The sequence below is a fragment of the Cyanistes caeruleus genome, chromosome 2, assembly GCF_971803275.1.
Source record: "Cyanistes caeruleus chromosome 2, bCyaCae1.hap1.1, whole genome shotgun sequence".
Classification (NCBI taxonomy): Eukaryota; Metazoa; Chordata; class Aves; order Passeriformes; family Paridae; genus Cyanistes; species Cyanistes caeruleus.
The window spans coordinates 72,025,002-72,047,293 of NC_141702.1; the positions used below are offsets into that span (position 1 = coordinate 72,025,002).

Consider the following 22,292-nt stretch of genomic DNA (forward strand, 5'->3'; position numbering starts at 1 on the left):
TTTGTGCAGAGACAATAGTAAATATTTTATTCTGTTTCTTTCCATTTGTTTTCCGACTTTCCCAAATTTTGCTCTGAGACCTGAACTCAAAAGGACCAGAGGTACTCCTGTGATGATGCTCTTGTCTCCTGTGAGGCAGCAGAACTGGAGGAGAGATAAATTACTCTGCTCACAGGCTCAGACCACACACCTTCACATAATGTCTTCCTAACTTGGGTTGGCATGTCTGACATACATAGATTATTAATTAATGTATGGATAATTCAGACATAATAGCATGTACATGGCATATATAATTCATTACTAAATTTGAGAGTTTCTTTTATTAAGCCTAAAAGTATCTTGAGTGAGAAATAGGCCACAAACAGTTTGTTTGTACAGCCTGTGAGCTGACACTGGTAATCGTGAACCTCTACATCCCGTCAACATTCACAGTGTTCCCTTTCTCATCTGTTCTGGTCAGGGAACACAGCCTGGAGTCTTAACAAGGCTCCAAGTGGAGAGGGCAAGCAGGCACTGGGAAAAGGACAGGGAAGAAAGGCAAAAGAGATTGCCTGTGTGGGAGGATCTGACAAAAGGAAGATTGGTGACTATTGCTTCATCAGCTGCTGCAGTGGTCACCCCAGGTGTGGCAGTCAGTCGTAAGGATGGAATGGAAAAATGATTATTTGTGAGACATCAGGGAAAAAAACTTTGTAGAGCACTAGAGTGCCTACAGAGACCAAGACATTTCAATCTGGGAGAGGATCCACTGGTATGGGAAGCATAAACATAAAATGCTGAAGGTGAACAGGAAGTCTTGAATCACTCTTGTAATATTGCCAGAATCAGTGCATTCCTGGTAAAATTATCAGGCAACAAATATAAAGAAAGAATCCTTTTGCATGCTTGAACCTCAGGAGACACTGCCACAGGATGCTGCAGAGACCAAAGGTCTTGGTACAAAAGGAGATTAAATGAAGTAACAGAGGGCATGGTCACTGGCCTCTGCAGAATATGATGGTCCAGGTGTGGCTACTAACTGGGGAAATCTCCAGACAGACAGCTGTCATGAATTTTGCTTGTTCCAGCATCTCTCATGCCTCTCTCCAAGGGATTGTCTTCAACTTGCTGTGGAAATAAAGATGTCTGAGCTGAGGCCAGCTTATGCTGACTCATTTTGCAGCACAGACTGAAAACACTCTTTCAGTGGAGCTACACTGATGAAACACTGCACTCGGCAAACCCGACCCTCAGCGTTGTTCCTGTGCAAAGAGCATTTAGGAACACGCTGCTACCTCGTCAAAATCAGCATAAAACCTGGGAAATATGAACAATTTTCAAAAACTGTGGGTGGGCTCTTCGTATTAATTAGCCACGTTTCAGTTTTTTTGTCTTTTAATCAGAGTTACTGCATTGGGGTCTAAAATGTATCTCTGTCTCCTGCCAGACCTGTGGGCTCTGTTCTAACTTCAGGTGCACACAGAGCATTTGGTAACTTTTTCTAGAGTGAATAAGTAGGAAAGGAGTACAACTGGCAATTTTCTATACTTTAGTAAACCAATTTTCCTCCCATTCCGTAAGAATTGTGGCAAGCTGCCATGGGCCTGATTTTATTTGTTTATTATTGCTGTCTCTGGTGGGGAAAGGCAGTGTAAAGTAATATTTTTTGTTGTTGTTTTAATAAAACAGGAATAGGTCTGCCTGTGATTTTTCCTGTGTTTTCTCTGTATGCCTGACCTCTGCCCATGCTGGCTGGAACCACTTTTCTGTGAAAGCTTCTGGTTAGCATGAGGGATGTACTGAGCTTGCCCAATTTTTTGTGTAAAGAGGATTGCAAAAATGCTTTTCAATAATAACATTCAAAGTACAGATGATGAAAGAGAGGGATTATCCCGCTTCTGCCATGGGTTCTCACAGCAAGGAGCAATGGAAAACTTGGTAACTTGGCTCCCATAAACCCCAAGGATCACGTGTGCCATTCCTGTGCTGGGGTGGAGGGAAAGCGCGTGTCTGCCCGGATGATGCCAAAATGCACGTGATGAGTGGGCAGCCTGTGATCTGACTCTGGTGTGGCACGGTGCTCCCTCCCCACAGGAGAGGTGCCCTGGCTGAGCCAGCTGCCTGGCCTGCCCTTGCCCTGGCAGTGCCATAAATCCTCCCTGTTGGAGGAGGGAGCATCACCGTCTTGCCATCTCTTTCAGCTTCTCAAGGAAGCTTGTACTAACACTGGTACATGTTCCAGCCTAAAATTACATTTGGTTTGTCACAGCTTGTGTTTGCAGGCCCTGAGGGTAAAGATTGCTTTGAATTTTCATAGCCCTATATTTTTCCTGTCCCAATGGAAGATGCAGTTTTTAAGAGCATTTTAAGAATGATGTGTGCACAGCCTGCACATGCACACAGAGGCATGACTGTGGGCCCGCTGTGTGTGTGGGCAGAGGAAACCTCCTTCCCTGAGGATCTCAAAATACTTTTCAGTCTAACAGTTACATCAGCAACATATAATTTATTTTGGGTCCTTTCCTGTGGCACATGCTGTGCCTGTGAGGAGCAAGAGACAATCCCAGACTGAAGCAGACAGGACAGAGCAGCCTGTCCTGAGAGTGAAAGTGGACACAAAGAGGTGACATGAATCACCTTCAGTCATGCAACAGGTTGGCAGCATCTCAAGGACAATCAGCCAGGTTTCTCTACTCCCAGCCCAGTGAGTTTACCTTTTTGGTCACACTCTATCTTCATCCAGTCCCATGGATAAGGCAGAGCAGCAGGGATGGCAGTGCCAGCAGAGCAAAGTGCCTGAAAGAGTTCTGCTAGCTTTGTTATCAGAACCCTGGCAGATGTCCTTGTGTCAGGGAGGGATTTTGCACCATCCCAATATTTGCCAGCTAGGTCAGGCACTGAAGTCTTCAAGCTGTCACCCAGGTTGAGCAAGGGAAGTGGCCAGTTGACCACTGTCTGGGAAATGCCACAATATTCAGCTCCAAAAGCCTCCCCCACCAAACATCTGGCTGCCCTCAGTATTGCAATAAGCTGAGATTTACTCCCCAGGGATCTCCTAAGTGATACTTTGGGTGGCTGATCTTTTCTGGCACTACTGAGATTTTTGAAACTCTGGTTGTAATTCTTGTACCCTGGCCAAATTGTCCACGGGGCACTGTGCACAATTGTTATTGTTTCCTAGCCTGGAAATTCAAAGCACAGACATAGAAAGACCTTTGGAAGATGGGATATCTGTGTTCCCTGCACAAACTCAGGTTCCCTTTTATCTTTTCCCAGCCTCTCTCAAGACACCTCCACCCCTCCTCCTGCTCCTCTGCCTGGGTGGGAAAATAGTTGCAGCCAGCAGGACTCTGCTATTGTGGGCACTATTTGGTGCTCCTCTGAGCAGACTGTGTGTGGTGGTCTCCTGCTTCACTCGAGGAGTGTTTTTAATCACATGCAGTTTGTGCAGCTCATTAGTGAGAAACAGACTGTCTCCTTCCTCACTGCAGGCATTGTGGGGCTCCTCCATCCTCTGGAGCAGCAGCAGCTCCCACTCAGCCAGCTACAGGGCCAAAGCTGCCGCTCTCTTGGGACAGCAGCCGCAATTTTCAGTGCTCCAAACACAACCTACAGACCCTTTTGCCACCTGAGATGAGGGCGGCGCTTTCAGGCTGGCGTTGATTTGAGGGCTGCACAATTAACCAGGCTCTCTCCTGCGCTCGGATCCCGCTAGAAAGGGAGAGGGGGGAGCATCCCGGCGCTGATCCCGCTGTGGTCCAGAGCCCTTCCTTCCCCGTCTCCTTATCCGGAGCTGCCGCCGTGCGGAGGCTCCGCCGCATCGCTGCTCCCGGCCAGGAGCTCTTGGAAATGTTATTCCCTCACTGCCCTTTGGTAAACCAGGAATTCTGGAAGCAAGAGAAGGGGAAAGTTAAATTTATATCCAGTAATACATATACATATATATATATATATATATATACATATATACATATACATATACATATATATATATATATAATTTTATAATATCTAATTATATCGTATATATGTTATAGTATATATATAATATATCCTATATTAATAATATATAAACATATAAATAAATATATATAAATATAATATATATAAATATTATATATGTATATAAATATATATATATAAAAATATATAAAAATACAATTATTTTTTTTTCTACAGGAAATAATGAAAGAGCTCACAACTTAAAAGTTTCTGGGGTTTCGATAGACTGGCGAAAGTCAATCTCCAGGCAGATCAGAACTTCCTGCTCTGTTTTGTATTTGCTGGTTGATTTTAAGGCAAAGACTTAGATGCTGCAGTTTTGGGGTTCGTTTTTATTTTTATTTTGCTTTATTTTTCTGCCTTTTCTGTTTTAACTGTAAAAGCATGAAATAACAATTTAGCTTGCTACTTGAGGGATAAATCAGAGGAACAGTATTATTAAGCCCAGAATATTCATGATGAAAAAAGGATTAAGATTGCCTTCTGGCAACACACCCTGGTGAAAGCCTTTGAAAACCATAACTCCTCTCATTAAAAAAAAGAAAAGTTAAAAAAAGTGAGTGCTCTTGGAGCTATTCTATTACTCCCAGGAAAAGCTGAGCTCCCTTAGGGGCTGCCTCTGACTCAGGGAGCTGAAGAAATACTGCAACTTGGCTCCTCTCCCATGCTGCCACTTGGTGTTTCACAGTCTTAAGAAAAAGAATAAAAATAATCTTAAAAGCCCTCTTTTGTTAGTAAAGCTGCCGCTCCCCCAAAGTGATGAATTAATGCAGCATTGTGTGCTTAGCTCTGACAAAAGCCTGGAACAACAGCTCAGAAAGCTGTGCAGTTTGGCTGGGTAAAGCACTTAGATGGCTGCCTAATGATGATACTTCAGCTGCCAGCACAGATAATGTTGTCCTTACTTAACCAAGCACACAAAAAGATGTTTCACATTTCTGGGTGTGTAAAAGGGATGGAAGCCCGTCAGAGAGTCCAGACAAAAAGGAGGCAGGCAGAGCAGAGCTGCCTCCTGGCACCTCAGAGCTGTCAGCTCCAGGGTAACCTGGGCAAGGTGGGCTGTGGTGGGCGGGGGAGCCACCTCATGGGGTCACCCCCCCGAGGGTGACAGCTCAGCACCCCCTGCCCTCGGCCCCGGGCCACACCAGCATTTCACAGGCAGCCACGGCAGCGGGCAGTGATGGCAAAGCCGCAGGTGGTGTGAGCACACAGCAGTCCTGACACCACGCTGGGGACTGATGCCTCTCGAGGAGAAGAACCCATTGCTTTTGCACAGCACAGTGAAAGAAACCGGGCTTCTTACATTCACTGTTATTTTAGGGTCCTCCCTTGAATGACATTTTGATATTCTGCAATTCCTCCAAGGTGTTTTTTCCCCTTAATCAACAAAATTTTCAAAGGCCACTTCTTAAAAACCCTCCCCTTGGTTTTCTGTACCCTTGTTCTCATTGCTCTCCAGCCTTTTTCACTAGGCTGTCCACAACATTTTGTAGGGCTGTCCAGTCCTCAGGCTGTCTTACAGAACCCCTAAAACTGTCCTTTCTCACTTTCCTTCCTTCTGCCTCACTTCTCTCTGGAAATGCAGGAGAGGATACTCCAGGCCCTCTGTTGCAAGGCTTGTCTTGTCCACAGAAAGTGTGCATTACTTTACTGCCAGAAGACAATACAAAATTCCTTAAAAAAAAGCACCAAGCTGGGCTCAATTTTACCTGGTCTCAGCTGATGCTGGAGAATTGGAAGATATCCTCAGTTAACAAAGATATGTGCAGGAGCATGTGCAAAGCCTGCCAGGCTGCAAGCCACTGGGCAGAAGTCCATGCACTGCATTGAGCCAAAGTAATGGAAAGTATCAGAAACAGCGTGGTTTTGTGTGACTGTGACTGTGGCATTTGGATTGAAATCAAGGCAAGGTTCAGAGGGTGCCAAGCAGTGTGAAATGAGACTAATCTCAGAGACAGAAAAAAGATGTTTTATGTAACTTCATATAGATCTGGAGGAGGAAGGACAGAGAGCTGCTGAATTTCATAGGTGGTACCTCAGTCCACAGAACACCTCCCCTTAAATCTTTGCACATACAAGGAGAGCAATAAGGGGACCTAGACAAAAACAGTCATTTCTCTCAAATGCCTGGAGAAAGAGCACAGAAATGAAATATTCTAGCCTAAACCAGTCCCTTAGAGAAGGTCAGATGACACTGAAGGGGCTTAGCCAGCAGGCAATAAGCACTGGAGAGCGTGGGGTCAGCCAGGCCAAAGGCTATGGATAAACCCTCCAATGTTAAACTGTTGACAGGGCAGGAGGTGTAATGACAACAGGGTTATGAAAGACTTAGTCAAGCTGCTGTCATTTGAATAACCAACTTTAAATCCTGAGTGACCAGAGTCTACCTGACGTTTATGGGGAAGGAATTACATAAGTGTGACTCAGAAAAAGCACAGGCCAAATGCTGAACAGCAGGGGATGGAAGCCAGTGCTGTAGCATGAAGCTAAGTGAGGAGGCCAAGAAGTGGAAACCGTAGTTTTCTACATCAAGTCTTTATGTTACCTTCTATCCTGTGAATTATGCCAGAAAGTGAATAAGAGTTTCTTCTAGCGTAAAAAGTGTTCAAACCACAGAAAACCAAATCAGTTGTTCTGCTTTCTTATTCTTGAATAAGAAGTCAAAAAAAGTCTGACCCAGCAGGAGACTGAAATTACACTGAAATTCCTGTTAGCAGTAAGTGTGCCTGAGACTCTGCTCTTGGCAGAGGATGCTCACCCTCTGCCAGAGCCACTGCTTCTTCTGCACAACGCCCATCTGGCCCCCGCTGTTGGTGGCGGGATGAGCAGTGTGGCTCGGCAGGAGGGCGGTGCCTGTGGGCAGCTGCAATTGCAGTGGTGCTCACACTCCCCGAGTGCTTTGTTCCCATGGCTGAAGGTAATAGATAAAACTCCTGATGTTTCAGGAACATGCATTTAACGAGGGTACCTGGAAGAAAACGTAGCTCAGCTCTAACATATGTTGCCAGCCTGTGCATCACTCATGCTGTTATGCTGTCACCTTGAAATCTTGCCTGGTCATCAGGCTTGTAGAGAGATCTCTGCAGTCTGCAGGAGCCTAATGGTGTGCAGAGAAGTCCCACTAGGAATTAATTGCATTCGACCTGACAGCTCTCTCTCAGTGCTTTCACACGCTGGCAGGAGCTCACTCAGCTGTCTGCACAGTCCAAGGACAGACCTGCACTGTCCCCACCATGGGAGAGGCCCGGTGGGCGCAAACCCACAGCTCCTGAGGCAGTGCAATCCTGGAGGAAGGACTTTGTTACTCAGCGTGACAAGATTTTCGTATTAATATTGTCGTGTGTTGCTTAAATGTCACAATATGTCTGCTGCAACAGCGTGCCAAATGAAAATGTACACGGGCTGGTGTCACAGCCTTTCGTCATCTGTGTTCACCTGCTGCTCCAGGGAGTGTTAAAATATACCCTGCTTTTACCCTCTGAGCCAGGACACCTAAGGAGAAAGGTGTTCTAGGTCAGTGGCTCAAGTCCTGCTCTCCACTCTCCTGAGCATGTAGGATTGTGTTGCTGGTATCTGTCCATAAGAGATTATCACAGGACGTGTTGTAGTTTCCTCCCACCCTGAATATCTGCAGAGAGCACCAAGGGGCAGGAGAAACAAGCCATCTAAGTGGAGAAATGTTCTTTCACTGCTTTCAAAAGGTGGTTTCATGGTAAAAGAGCAAAACTGCTTAGTCCTTGTAAAACTCTGGAGCGGGGTAAGCAGGTAGGTGGTACATAGATTTGTTGGTTTCTACCCTTCAAGAGATGAACCCATGATTTTAACATGTGTCTGCCAAGGTATTGTATTTTCATGAGAATAGACATTTTATAAGTGTTTTCTGCTCATTTTTCTTTTTTCTACCCGCACTCCCCAGACACCATCTCTCCTGTGCATTTTTAGTGCCTTGACACTAAGGCTGAAATCTCAGAGACATGAATTTTCCTGCAGCATCATGACATGAAGCAGCAGGGCGAGGAGAGGGAAAGGCTGTCCCTTCCCTCTGGGAGAAAAGCTACAGCATGGAAAAAATTCTTATTGCACACAGGAGATTCACTCAGGAGAGAATCTGCATGCATTCCCCTGCAGCAGGACAAGCACCCGCAGAGTGCACATTGTCATCTGCAGCTGAACTCTGAAAAGAAGAAATTTCCTGAAGGGATACGTGCTTACTCTCCTTGGGACACAGCAGGTGGGAATCTAGGGCACTGAACCTCTCCTTCCCCAGTCAGCATGTTACTCTGGGGTATGACAATGTGCCTTGGCCCACACAGGGGTCTTGTGGATAAAGTTCCTGGTTTTGCTGCTGGCTGAATATGAGATTTTTGGTACTTCCAACCTGGGCTTTTGTTGGCACTGAAATGCCTTTTACCTGCCTTAACCCCTTGTCTGGTGTTCCTGTCACTTGGCTGTATGTGTTTAATCTGGCCATCTACCCTAAACTAGTCCATGAGGGTCTGTCTAGAGGCAAATGAAAGACACAGTCATCTCCAGAGGGATCTTGAGGATGAGCACACAGTGAGTCACTTTCTGGGGGTTTTTATCTTCTCACCAGCTGTAGAAAAAGCTGACATAATTTGGACTCTATTCAGCAAACCTTAAGTTTGGTCAAATGACAGCCACATTTGGAGCACCAGGCCTGCCTCTTCTCACACATTTGGACAGTTTCCACGTATTTGCACAATGGGAACTTGGTCTCAGCAGGGAGCCTGCAGACACCAACAATGGATGCAATTATGGGGAATAAACATGGGAATATATGTTCTGGAAAAGAAAGCTTTCCTCATAGCACTGCTGTGAAAAATAGCAGAACAGAAAGGAACTAATTCTGTTTCACCTAATTGCTCTCCATAAATCATCTCTTGGCAGCAGGCTAAACTGGTCCATCACAGGGCCAATAAAGCAAAGGGAGGCTGAGCACTGTTTGTACTCAGGGGTGTGTTTTGTACTACAGGAACCATAAGTTGTTCCAAGAGAGTGGCATCTCCTCCCTTTTGAAGCAGAGAGGAATATCCATGTCTGGCTCTGGATGCACTATTCCATGGTGCATTGTCTGGCATCCTCTCCAGCAGAGTGTTTTACTGTCCAACATGAGACACAATGGTGCAGGTGAATGCTGCTAAGCAGAAAAATCACAGAATCATTTAGATTGGAAAAGACTTAAAAGATCATCGAGTCCAACCACCAACCAAGCACTGCCAAGTCCACCACTAAACCACGTCCCTGAGCACACACCTGCGTGTCTTTTAAATATTCCCTGGGATGGTGACACCACCACTTCCTTGAGCAGCCTGCCCCAATGCTTGACAACACTGTCCAGGAAGAAATTTTCCTCACTGTCTAATACAAACCAGCCCAGCGCAGCTTGAGGCCATTTCCTCTTGCTCCACTGCTTGTTACCCGGGAGAGGAGCCCAACCCCTGCGACCACCTGAAAGGAGGGTGTAGCCAGGGCAGCTCCGGGCCGCTCCCAGGCGGCTCCCAGGCCGCTCGGGACCCGCCGCCCTCCCTCCCTGTTTGCTTTCAGGGTGTTTGCCTCAGGTGCAGCCAGGCCAGTCTCGCCAGGCAGCGGCTCAGGGAGGTGACACGGAGGAAGGAGGGCTGGAGGATACCGCCGGCTCCCCCGGCGCACGGTGTTTCTTCTCCTTCGCAAGGCACCTGAGGAATCCTTGCTCCCCTCTCTTTTCCCGCCTGTCCTGCCCCCGCCACCAGCTGAGCCTCGTCTCTGCGGGCTCTGTGGGGCAGGTGTGAGGCAGCCATGCCCTACGTGTACCAGGCCGCGAGGGCGCGGCAGGCCGCGCATCCCGGGAATGCCCGTGCCACGCACAGCTCGGGGAAGGGCTACGAGCAGCTGAAGCAGGAGTGCCTGCGCAGGGCCGTGCTCTTCGAGGACTCCGACTTCCCCGCCTGCAACTCGTCTCTCTTCTTCAGTGAAAACCCACCCATTCCCTTCGTCTGGAAGAGGCCCGGGGTGAGTGCGCCGTTGTTGTTGGCTCCTCCGGTCCTGCCCAAAGTCGGGCACGGCTGTGCTTCGGGCTTGCACCAGATACCTGCGGAGCTCGGCCACGCGTGGGGATGAAGCGTAGGGGAAACCCTTCCCAGCTCAGGAGAGGTGGATTTTGCTCAGGATTGGGATGCCTGAGCGAAGAGCTCAAGCTGCAGGGTGAGAGGGCTGGAAGGCTTTGGTGCCAGGTGTGGCTCGTTGTGCAGGCGCACTTATGCGTGTGTGTTTGTGTGCGTGCATAAAGAACTCGTCATCAGCTCCTCTCTTACAGCACTGCCAGACAAAAGGTGGAAACAAGAGACCATGCAGGGAATTAAGGGTAAAATACATTATGATCATGTTCTAACTGTGTAAAATTGCATGCTGTTAATGCGGGAAATTCATAATTAAGATAAGCTTCAAAAATTCAAACCTTTTAACTTCTAGAGTATGAGAGTCTTACACCTACTTGCTCGCTTCCATCGAGGAGCGCTGAGAGATTACAAATGCATGCCGTGGTTACTGAGCCATTCAGCAGTAGCCAAGGGCTCAGTGAGTATCTCTTAATGCATCTTGCATAACAGTCATTAATAACACAGTGGGAGCCAAAGCTGCACCAGCCACACGCTCTGAGATCACAAACCCAGCATCACTCCAGGTTCCTTCTCCCCACCTCACTCTGTAACTAATAACCACAGAAAAAATGTGGCAACGTTTCATTTCTTTGCTAACAACTGATGTTTATTCTGGTTTGGGGTTTTTTTTGTTTTTTTTTTTTTAGTCTGAAAGCTTCCTCCTTTATAAAATACTTTTCTTTGGTGATAAAGATATCAAGGGAGAGAAAGAACAAAGTAAGCTTAAAGAAAGGTTTTAAATTATCTTAATTCACAGTGATAAGCATTCATTGCCTCAGCATCTGGTAGTTAACATAGTGCTGATACAGAGAAGAATTAAAGCTGTTGCTCCTGGACAAGTTTCAGTTATGGAAAGAAAATTGGAGATCCCTACACATGCTAAGTGCATCCCCCACAGGCAGTGCTGCCTATCTGTGCTCCAAAAAGCCAGGTGGCTTGTGGGGCTGCCCTCCCAGCACAGGAGAGTGCTGTGAGGCAACAAAAATGCATGTGGCTGTGACACTAAATCATAAAGAATGGTTTTCCTGTGCCCAGCTCTTAGATGCTACTTTGTCTTTGTACGGCTTCAGAATTGTTAAAGTTTGGTGTAAAGTGTGATCAGGAGTGGTTGAAAGCTTGTGTGCCCTTGTGTATGGTACACAGGGGCAGTGGAGAATGGCCTGTTGGCTTCAGGACCTTTGTGTGCTGGACTGGAAACATTTCTAGGATGAGTAAGTTACCTCAAATGGCATCTGCCTTTACACTCCAATTCCCCCCACATGCTTTTGTGAGCTGCACAGTGAGAAATGAAACTCAGGGGTGGCTGAGAGGATGTGTAAGGACAGGGTATTAGTTATGCTCTGCTCTGGCTCCTCAGCATTTAAGCTAAATAATTTTCACCTCTGTTATCCATCAGGAGCAGCAGCAAAATACAGGCTCTGTAACAATTTCAGTTTAATGCATTTTACTTTGCAAAGGGAACATGGGCCTGGTGAGTTGCCACAGCTGGAGAGGGTGAGCACAAAAACATGGCCTCTGTGTAGGGTATCTGTCTTCCAACTTCTTTTCTTGGTGGATGGTTTTTACTGCTTCTCCCACCAGTATTTTACAGGAGCTTGGATGAAGTGTAGCACGGTACATGTGGGTAATTGCAGGGACAAATAATCTAAATCTTCTGATTTACAATCTGTTAGAGTTTAATCTTTAGTAATGAGAGTAGAGAAGATTTTCTCATTACTTTGACATGCATATATCTGCATATATGCATGTTTGTAGCAGTATGAGCAAGACCTTCAGCTAGCACTAATCTGTAAATCTCCCACTACAATCAGTGAGCTACATGGATCTGCACCAGATGAATATCTGACTTTCTACATAAGTGAGGTGCTCCAAGACTCAGAAAGCCATTTAGTGATTTTGTTTAGCAATCTTTTTTAATTACAAATTGAAACTGTCCTTTATCAAAATTTTAGAATAATTTCAAGAACAGACTTCCCTTCCCTTCCCTTCCCTTCCCTTCCCTTCCCTTCCCTTCCCTTCCCTTCCCTTCCCTTCCCTTCCCTTCCCTTCCCTTCCCTTCCCTTCCCTTCCCTTCCCTTCCCTTCCCTTCCCTTCCCTTCCCTTCCCTTCCCTTCCCTTCCCTTCCCTTCCCTTCCCTTCCCTTCCCTTCCCTTCCCTTCCCTTCCCTTCCCTTCCCTTCCCTTCCCTTCCCTTCCCTTCCCTTCCCTTCCCTTCCCTTCCCTTCCCTTCCCTTCCCTTCCCTTCCCTTCCCTTCCCTTCCCTTCCCTCATACAAACTGAAGAATTAAAAAAAAAAACCAACCCAAAAAAGGAAAGACAAATGGGTTTTACCAATTTCAAATGAGTCTATGGTCTACAGGAGGAAGTAAGAAAGAAATATTCCTAGTATGAACAGCCACGGACAACCAGTATGACAGGTTGGGACCAGGCAGAGAAATGTAAACACAGAAATCATCTAAACAATCTCACTCCCAGCCTGTTTTAGGTCTCTGTGCACCCTCTCTACCAGTGTGAGACAGGCACAGGGATGCAGTTTGTTTTCTTTTGCATTTAAAGGAGCACAGCTTTAGTGCAGCATCAGGACAGTCACAGGTCACTGTGTCTCATCTCCCCAAAGACTGCATGTTCCCACTTCTAGGCAGTATCCTTGTGCAGGTGAATCCTTAAATTACTGCATGGTGTGTGTGAAGGCTGGGTTTTGTCCTTTAACATGTTGGAAGTCCTGTTACATAATTATACCATCTGAGAGTCCCTTTAAATTTAGTATTACTTTTGCAACAGCCACTCAAAAGGTGTAGAGTGTGTTTTCTTTTGTGCAACTAAAGAGAATGTGGCACAAGTCCAGCCAATATCCTTTCAATTTCTTTTTATTGATTTTTCTTTTTAAATTATGTTTGCTTGCTTTAGACATAGGAGGTTGAAAACATTTTTTCCATATGTGAGTTATGTGAGATGTGTAATAAACAATGAGTCACAAATCAAACCCATGTCAGTGGAAGGGTTTATATCTTGTCCCTTGCTAACACACAGGGCTTCTTGGTAACAGCTAAATGCATTAGTTGTGATGAGAGTTACCTCTCCTGAGAGCAATGGTGCCAAAACAAAGTGTGTTGTTGAAGATCAGCTACTTCATCAGCCATTGCTACGTCAGTGTCTAAAGGCAATGAGCTGTGGTTTTATTGTTCATGCCCAGTCCCAATAAGACTGAGTGTATTTAACAAGCAGGCGGGCCAGGTAAGGAGGAGCTGCTGTTTGATTTCCCTTTGCTCCACACTCTGGGGACATGATGTACCTCCTCCCCGGGGCACCTGTGGCCGAGGCACAGCCCAGCAAACAAAAAAGATGCAAACCAGCTTCCTCCTGAATATTGCCGCTGCAGGGGGAGCTCCGCAGCATCAGTGCTGGCTCACTGAGGGGAGTGCCCTGGCTCCAGCAGCTGCTTCAGCAGTAAGTGCAGGAAGCTGAACACAACGACCAATATTCTGCCCTATGGTCTGAGAAAATGCAATGATATGAGCACAAAGCAACTCAATTTCATCTAGACAGATGCAGAGATTAAATGACTGAACGTACTCTTCTACTTCCCCCGCCCTCCCCATTAATTTGTTTCATTTGCCACTTAAGCAGAAGGATCTGCTTCATGCCACAGGGTCTGCAATGATGTATCAGGGCAGACTGATTAACTACAGGCATATTTCTCCAGTAACATTTTAGATATTCTCCTTTCCCCTTTTCCATTCAGTTCAATCAATTACATTCAATATACAGTTTGTGGGAAAATGCAGAAGAATTCCTGCCACATTTATTGGTTTATAATTTTAATTTTGCTATCCAGCCATGGTATTAGTAATTGAACTAAACCAGTCTAATGAATGCTTGAGAAGTGTTGTAATGCCACCATGAGCACCGTTCCCTCTGAGCACACGGGGTAGGTGGTGTTAGCTCCTAAAAATTAACAGGGCTGAAGCTGTCTTGCAGTTTGATTTTTTAAGGAGGAAATGTTCTTGTGGTTGTCAGACACCGTATATTCCAGGTATTACATGCAAGTCAATAAAAGGCTTACTAGTTCAGGCAAAAGAAAATTGCCAATTTTATTTTTTTCAGCCATTGGAGGAAAGCAAGGAAACAAAAAGCCCTGTTAACCAGGGCTGCAGCCTGACATCAATCTTCTGGATGAGTTTGTGCTATGATATTTTAACAATTGCCTACAGATGAATAAAGAATACCAGCCTTTCATTAGCAGCCAACTAATTATGAAAAAAAAAAAAAAGTATAGTTGATTCTTTAATTGCTCTACATGGTAATTAATTAGCAAGGGTTCTCCATCTCGTTCTTTGTGGTGGCAGCACTGCTGCAGGATAAGACAGCTCGTGTGGCACACAGGGTTTGTCAGCACTGCTGCAAGTCTGGTTCTGAGTGATGGTGATATTTTCCTGGCACATTCTAAGTAATTTCTCTGTCTCACTGCTGCAGGAGATTGTAAAAGACCCCAAGTTTATCCTTGGAGGAGCCACCAGAACTGACATTTGTCAAGGGGATCTTGGTGAGTGATTCTCCCTGGGTGGAAGTGTTCGTACACACCATGAGGAGCAGCAGCAGTGTGCTCACACAGGAGGGGATGTTGTCCCTCCTCAGGGATCCCAGGCTCACCTGGCCCTCAGCTACCTCTTGGATAGCTCCCTCCCATCCATGCCAGGGACCATCTTGGTGCAGTGGGATTCAGGATCAGGGAAGGATCTTCCTTTGAGGGTACTGTAGGCCCAAGGGAATCTTTTGTCTACTGGCACCTCCAGATCGAAGCACAGTCTGCCCTAGCCAGGCAAGGACACCCCCTCTGGGGACACACAGGCTGTATTTTGGATTTCAGGGGAAGTTGCAGGTGTCATAACATCTCCTCTGACCCCCTTTTCTCCTCTTTTCCCCTTCTCAATCCACAGGTGACTGCTGGCTATTAGCAGCCATAGCTTCTCTCACACTGAATGAAAAAACACTAGCAAGAGTGGTGCCACTGGATCAAAATTTTGGGCCAGATTATGCTGGGATATTTCACTTCCAGGTAAGGTGAACATCTGTCACAGAATGAACACATCTCTGTCATTACATTCCATGGTCTATTTTGTAGTGGGGTGGCCAGGAACCGCAGAGGAGACACTGGAAAAAGTAGGATTGCTGAGTTTACACTGTTGTTCATGTTTGAGGAACAAACTAGAGGGCTCTATGTCAGCCTCACACAGGCACAAACACAGCCACTCCTGTTTTGTGAACAGCTACATGGCTTTAGAAATCATTTCACATCTTCCTGGGCACACACACCTCACTGAGGATATTTAAGTCCTTAAAGGAGTTGAACTGGAGTCTGTACCACATGTGTGTCCTAAAGGAGTCTTGAATTATGTGGTGAACACTTGTGTAGCTACGTGAGTGACATTATCCAGACAAGGAGCTACAGTACAGGTCTACACATTTAGCCTTGGTGTTTCCTTAAGACATATCCATCCTAGAGAGCAGCCTTGCATGGCAGAGCGGGAACAGATGATTTACATGTCTTCTAATCAAGCCTATGACTGTCATTAACTTACAATTAGAAGTGCTGGGACGCCAGAATCCTGCTCTCAGGAAATGCCATGCTGTCAGCACACTCATGCACCGTCCTTTCTAAACAGTTTTGGCAGCACAACGAGTGGCTGGATGTCGTGATTGATGACCGATTACCCACCTTCAAGGGCCGGCTGGTTTTCCTGCACTCAGCTGAACTCAATGAATTTTGGAGTGCCTTACTAGAGAAAGCCTATGCCAAGTAAGTCCCACTGCACATACATAATTTGCTGCTTGTACATACATTATTCACAGTTTGTTCATATGGCATTCACAATTCCAGTGAGCAGCTTCTAGCATTTGCTGCTGCCCTTGCCAGCCTGACAACTGGCATTAAAGAAAGAAACACCCCCAGGCTTTAAAGATATGGAGAAATGGATGAATTAAAAATGCAGCTAGGAAAGGAAGCAGAATGACCCTGATACTCCTTCTTGGGTACGCTCTGGGGTACTTATTTTGACTTCAGTGCTATTGCTGCAATTCTACACATGTGCCAGAAAACTCTCAAACATGGATATCTTGAAAGCAATTCTCACATTCAGCATGTGTTTTCCAGGTTGAATGGCAGCTACGAGTCTCTGAAGGGTGGCAGTACAATAGAGGCCATGGAGGATTTCACTGGGGGTATAGGAGAAATGTATGATGTTAAGGCGGCTCCTGACAATTTCTATGAAATCCTAGAAAAAGCCCTGAAAAGATGCTCAATGGTGGGCTGCTCTATTGATGTAAGTAAGAAAGGGGTCTCAATTTCTCGGTGCCCTCAACTTTGGGGTTCAATGTTTTGTGGTCTGAGTTTCACTTTTCCTTCTGATGAACTTTGCTACTTGCAAAGACTAGTTAAATTTTTATGGAAATAGGCAGTGTGATACTCAGCTGGCTGATGGGACCCTTCACCACCATCACTGTCCATCAAAGCCTTTCTACAAGAAAAGAGACCATGTGAACACCTGATCTCAGTCCGAGAGTAAAGACTGAGATCCTGGAAATCTAGATAGTGCTGAAACAAAATCACAGGGGCAGAGGAGGAATTCCACCCTGGAACCACCTCATTTTTGTTCTGGGTGAACAATGTTTAAAACTCCCCATATTTTTTCCCAGAAGAGGACCAATGCACCATGGTTGAGTGGAAAGACAAGTTCCCTGTTTGTAGTATGGGTTAGCCACTGGTTACCCTGGTGCTTGGAGAGGACCAGGTGGCACCACTTGTGATCTCCCTCTGAAGAGAGAGGTTCATTGGCATTTTTTTCCGCTATTCCAGACCAGCAGTGCTGCCGAGTCAGAAGCCCGAACCCCGTTTGGCCTTGTGAAAGGCCATGCATACTCTGTGACTGGCATGGAGGAGGTATGTCCAGCAGCACGGGGCAGGGAGACACCTGGGGAAAAGACAAGGGGGTGTTCCCTCAGCTGATGGGGGAAGTTATCCTGGGGAAGTTGTCCGAATTCCCATCCCACTTTCCCTCCCGCATCTCCTGTGGCACAGCCCAGCTATTAGCACCAGCCTCTGCACACTGGAGAAGCCTTGCTGCCTAGATCCTGGCACTTGACATTTTCTCTATTTCCTTCTTCCCCAGGTGAGCTATAGGGGCCGGCAAGTGCAGCTCATAAGGATCAGGAACCCCTGGGGACAGGTGGAGTGGAACGGCCCTTGGAGTGACAAGTGGGTGCACCGTCCCTTGCACACTGGCCTCACAAAGGCCAAATCCCAGCTTCTTCTCCACAGCTGGCTTCCTGCAGCTCCAGCTGCTCCACAGGGACTTAAACCAAGAGTTTGCACATGCCTACAAGTATTTCTGCCCTACAGCATCTCCCACTCAGCATATTCAAAGCAGCGCAATGCAGGGATACCATGCATGAGGTTGTTTAGCCCCCAAAATCTAGCACTAGCAGAAATACTGTATTAATATAAATAATTTGATCTTAATACACTCCCAGCTGTAAAAGTTACATTCAAATATACATTATGAGTGACATTTTTGGTTAAATATTTACAAGTCCATAGCTGTAGTACTTGTAACACAACATCCATACTTTGTCCTGCTACAGATAAGCTGAAACTGATTGTGCATTTCCCTCTCTGAATAGCTTGCATCTCTCTATTGTTTGGGGTTTCTAAACACATCAGGAGTAATATCTTAATAATAATATGCGGCCATTAAATGAGACCCTCTCCATGCCAAAGTTGTGGAAGGGCCTCAAACCACAGCAGGAATGGCCTAAAAACCAGTCAGGGTTTACTACTAATGGTAAACAAAGTGCAAACAACACAAATGAAAAATAATACGCAGTAAAAAGTCAGCACTACATTCCTCTCCAAAACACACTTTTCAGTATATTTTTTCACATGTGCACTGTTTAATTTTTGTTTCACTTTTTCTACTGAGATTGTTGTTTTTATTTGTACAGATTCAGAGGAGAGGAACCATAACCTACCTGGCCCTTTAGTATGCTGAGACATGTAATCATTTGTAGGACTACTTTAAATTTCCCTGTCCATATCATGACTCAGGAGTAAATTAAATCTGTCCATATCAGCTCAGATCCTTTATCTTGAAGAAAAACATGGATAATTGACATGTATAATGAGTTCTTTAATCTGAAAAAGATGGAGGGGTTATGATCAGGACAGGCATCTGGCAGTTTATGCTGCTCATCAAAAAGGCTGTCTCTGCAAAGCAGAGCTCTGACTCTGCATTTGGGAGGCTTTCTGGAGCTCAGGATGCAGAAGGCTTGCAGGTCAATACAGGAGCCTGTAGTAACATTTTGCAGTGGTTGCTGGAGTTAAAAATCACAAGATGCCTTCTACTCCGTAAGTTTATTATGTCAAATTGGAAATATAGTAGTGCACTTCCAGGTTTCCTGAAAAGCTTTATCAGGTTTTTGTTTGGTTTTGATACACCACAGCTGGAGTTGAAGGGGTGAATGAAAAGGAGGCAAAGAATTAACCTGGGGCCCCAGTTACACCACCAAATCTCTCTGTGCAGGGGAAGGATCCTATTCAGTTCTCATTGACTCAATTTTGAAAAAAACATCTGGCCCTAAATTAGCAACAAGAGTGAAAAAGAAGATGGTGCTACAGAGGGAATACAGATTTAAGGAGAGTGTTTACTTACCATCATCTTGAGGTTTACCAATAGCCCTATTATCTCCAACCCAAACACCTGAGACCAGTCCCAATGTCAATAACTCACATTAAGACCACTCTGGAGCAGTTTTGGGATCTTTAGCCTGGTGCTGCTTTTGGTTGCATTAATTTGGTCTCTGTGACCATGAGTGCCAGCAGGACCAGGAAACCTCTTAAATGCAACTGTGTTTGTGTAAGCTGCACAAATAAAACACATGTGAGAGAAGAACAGCCTGCTGTTATGTCCAGCCAGTCATTCTGAGCCAGGGAAAATGAATTGCCACACACACCTGTAGTAAAGCTTGGTTTTGTTTTCCTGCAGCTCTGCAGAGTGGCGCTCGGTCAGCCCATCGGAGCAGAGACGCCTGTCTCAGGCAGCACGGGATGATGGAGAGTTCTGGTAAGCCACAGGATTTTAAACTGTGCCACTCTAATCAGAAATCAAGGTGCAAGTGGCCAAAACAAGTGCAACAGGGAAGAAGCCTTTGAGTGATGAAATTCTCAGTTTGTGCCTAATAGAGGGCAGGTAGAATGCTCCCTTTTTTTTCTGTGTTCCATGTATGCCTATACCTGTTTTAACAACAAAACCACTCAAAATCAGTTTAGCTAATGGCATTGGTATTTCAAATACTGTGTGTCTCCCATGAATGTAACACCCTTTAAATCCTACCCATGAATAAAGGCAGGATATACAGAAGGGAGCATGTATGGCACTGTATCAGCTATGAAATGCCTTCAAGATTCATTCTGGGCATGCTCTGGAAGAGAATGAGTCCTGAGAAGCAATACTACTAGTTGCATAAAGTAAAACAGCACCAAGATATGTATGAAATTGTGGAAAATTTGAAGAAAAGATGAAATGAAATGAAATGAAATGAAATAATGAAATGAAATGAAATGAAATGAGAAGAAAAAAAGAAACCAACATGGTGGAAATTGCTTTAGAAGTGTGAACAGTTCTTCATGGCAAACTCATGATCTCAGAGCAGATGGCTGACTTGCACATGATTCCCCCCTACATGGACCGTGCTGTGACAATGTGTTGGGTCACATTTTCTAGGGCCAGATGCTCAATTCTTTTACACAGAGGTAAGTCTAGAGAGGTATGCAATGGAGCTATTCCAGATTTTGCCTGCAAGTTAAACCAAAGTTCAGCCTCAGGCCTGAGAAGTTATTTGAAATAGACAATGCAGCACCTTAAGTCACAGAAAATGATTTTCCCCAATTTCAATAACTGAAGGGAGGTAGGTCCAGTGGCTGTTCCATAACTATATTTTTACATAAGATATTTTGAGTTATTTTGCTATTGACATAGCAAATGCATTAGGGCATTTACAGTTTCTTTACAAAGCTTTTGTGCTTGTTTGGGTTTCTGGTTTGGTGTTTTATTGTCTGCTTTTGACCTGGCTATAGCTGTAGCTTATGAGGTGAGTGTAAAATAGACAAAGACTTTACACAGAACCCAAGTAACTCCAGCAAGTATCTCAATGCAGGGCAGAACTTAAAGCCTGACCATGTGATGGGGGTAAAAGTGTGCAAGTAGGCATCAAATGAACAGTGAAATTAATGGAAAAATCCCATTTTAGACCCTTTTGTTCTTTGGACTTGTGAGAACTGAAGAAAATCTTCGTGGTGACTTGCTGAGGACATTTTAACCTCATTAACTACCCCAAAGATACTTTGGCTACATATTAGCAGTTCAGATTGGTCTTGTCCAGGCGGTTCTAATAGATGCAAAGGGGCATCTAGTGGTTGGCTGAGAAATCAGCTCCTCACTCATCCTAGTCCCTTCCTTCCTAAATTCAGAGGGTCAGCGTCTTCTTTTCCCTTCATAAGTACAAACCCAGAACAGCTCTAGGGAAATCAGAACAGGTGTTTTACCTCCTAGACGTCAAATCTAATCTATAAAGGGCAGCCCCTTCCCCTGCTTTGCAGCACATTTCCAAAGACCCCAGAACTGCACCATGTGGCCAGGAAACCAGGCCATTTAGAGACAGATTTTGCTATGCTGCCCCTGCTTTAGTGTCCTGAGCATCAGAGTGAGAATTAGCAGTGCCTAGGGCTAGCAATACGTGGGAATAGCTGACAAGAAAGGGCAGAACTCAGCAAAGCAAACCCTGCTGTTTCTCTCCACACCAAAACCAAGTTGTAAAATGGCCCATAGCAAGTGTAAATTAATACCACCACATAACAAGCTATTTGTTATGAGGAAGAAAAATGGAACTAGCTGTGTTGGATGAGGCACAGTGTGGGCTAGCTGGGTCCTATCTGCCACTGCCAAAGATAAACTTGTATATTGGAGGGCTTTTGCTCTCCTGCTACTCCATTTTGTTGTTAGGCATCTGCCACAGGAAGAAAAGGAAAATTATAGCTACAGAAGCTTGTGTCAGGGAGGAGATCCATTTCTGTGTTATTTCTGTGGTCCAAGGAGAGAGGGGGGCTCTTCCAGATAGCAGTTCAGAGCAGAGACCATATATTTGGCATATATGCCAAACTGCCCTCACAAAGGTCTAATGCATCAGCTCTTTCACAGAGGGAAATTCAGTCTCCCAAGGCTACCCTCAGGCCCAGGGTGTATGTGCCTCCTGTCCTTGGTGTCCACACCATGCAGGCTGCTGTCTCTTAGACTGCTTCTGTGCAGTTTCCTTTTGCTCAGGGCTGCACCCAATGCCCAATGGTGCCTGGCTCTGCCTGTCCCTTCTCTTGGCTGCTTGTTCAGTCCTGAGCTGACTCCTTGGCCAATGGGACTATTGGCATCTTTTTGCCCTTGTGCTTGCTAGATAAAATCTCTTGGCTTATCTGCTTCTCTGTGTGCTGAGAGGGCTAGTTTCCACAAGCCCAGCCTAGCAGCTCAAACCTGCCCATATTGTGGCACTTGCTCCCTCAATCCCATTGCCATGTACAAGTCTCCACCTTGGGCATAAAATACATGCAGCGCAATCTGTGCTGCACAGTAGCAGGCAGCAGTGTCTATGCTCCTTCTAGGGCAGGTTGGAGGCATTTCTCAAGTCCAAACACGCTTTATCTCTCACGTTTGGCGTATATTTTTGCTAGAACAAGGTCCCAGGCACCCATAAGGGAGGGAAGGGTGATCATCTTGAGCCTAGGAACCTTAGCAGAGACCCAAATGTTACTTTAATTGCAGTGCAGACAGGTACCCATACCATGGCTTGACTAATCCATCACCATGTGTGACTGGTTGTGCTGTCATTGTGCCTGACTCTGAACACACAGATGATTTGTATGAAGACTTAGCTCCTGCACCTGCCACACAATCCTTTGGCTGGGTGTTTGGCTATACAGATGTGGCCATTAAGCATGGTGTTGGTGAAATAACTCTTTCCACTGTAGGTTTTGTGTCAGTGTCACTTCTATTTCATCTTAGCCTCAATTGCAACTGAGTAAAAGGAAGGTGTAAGAGATGTCAGAATGAGATGC

General features: G+C 45.5%; 1 protein-coding gene and 1 long non-coding RNA gene across 2 annotated transcripts in view; one reads left to right on the top strand and one right to left on the bottom strand.

The window, feature by feature from the left end:
- LOC147654909 (uncharacterized) lies at positions 1-9,803 on the bottom strand. The gene is made up of 2 exons (XR_015283391.1): positions 9,259-9,803; positions 1-3,869 (listed from the first exon to the last, which is right to left on the bottom strand). It is a non-coding gene; the product is annotated as an uncharacterized LOC147654909 (long non-coding RNA).
- Positions 9,595-22,292, top strand: part of CAPN9 (calpain 9) — a 24,855-nt gene continuing 12,157 nt past the window's right edge. The window contains exons 1-9 of the mRNA XM_086877833.1: positions 9,595-9,655; positions 9,768-9,993; positions 14,612-14,681; positions 15,076-15,194; positions 15,802-15,935; positions 16,290-16,458; positions 16,992-17,075; positions 17,305-17,390; positions 19,177-19,254. Coding sequence (XP_086733959.1) covers positions 9,781-9,993; positions 14,612-14,681; positions 15,076-15,194; positions 15,802-15,935; positions 16,290-16,458; positions 16,992-17,075; positions 17,305-17,390; positions 19,177-19,254 — 953 coding nt within the window. The 5' untranslated portion in view covers positions 9,595-9,655; positions 9,768-9,780. The remainder of the gene's footprint in view (positions 9,656-9,767; positions 9,994-14,611; positions 14,682-15,075; positions 15,195-15,801; positions 15,936-16,289; positions 16,459-16,991; positions 17,076-17,304; positions 17,391-19,176; positions 19,255-22,292) is intronic.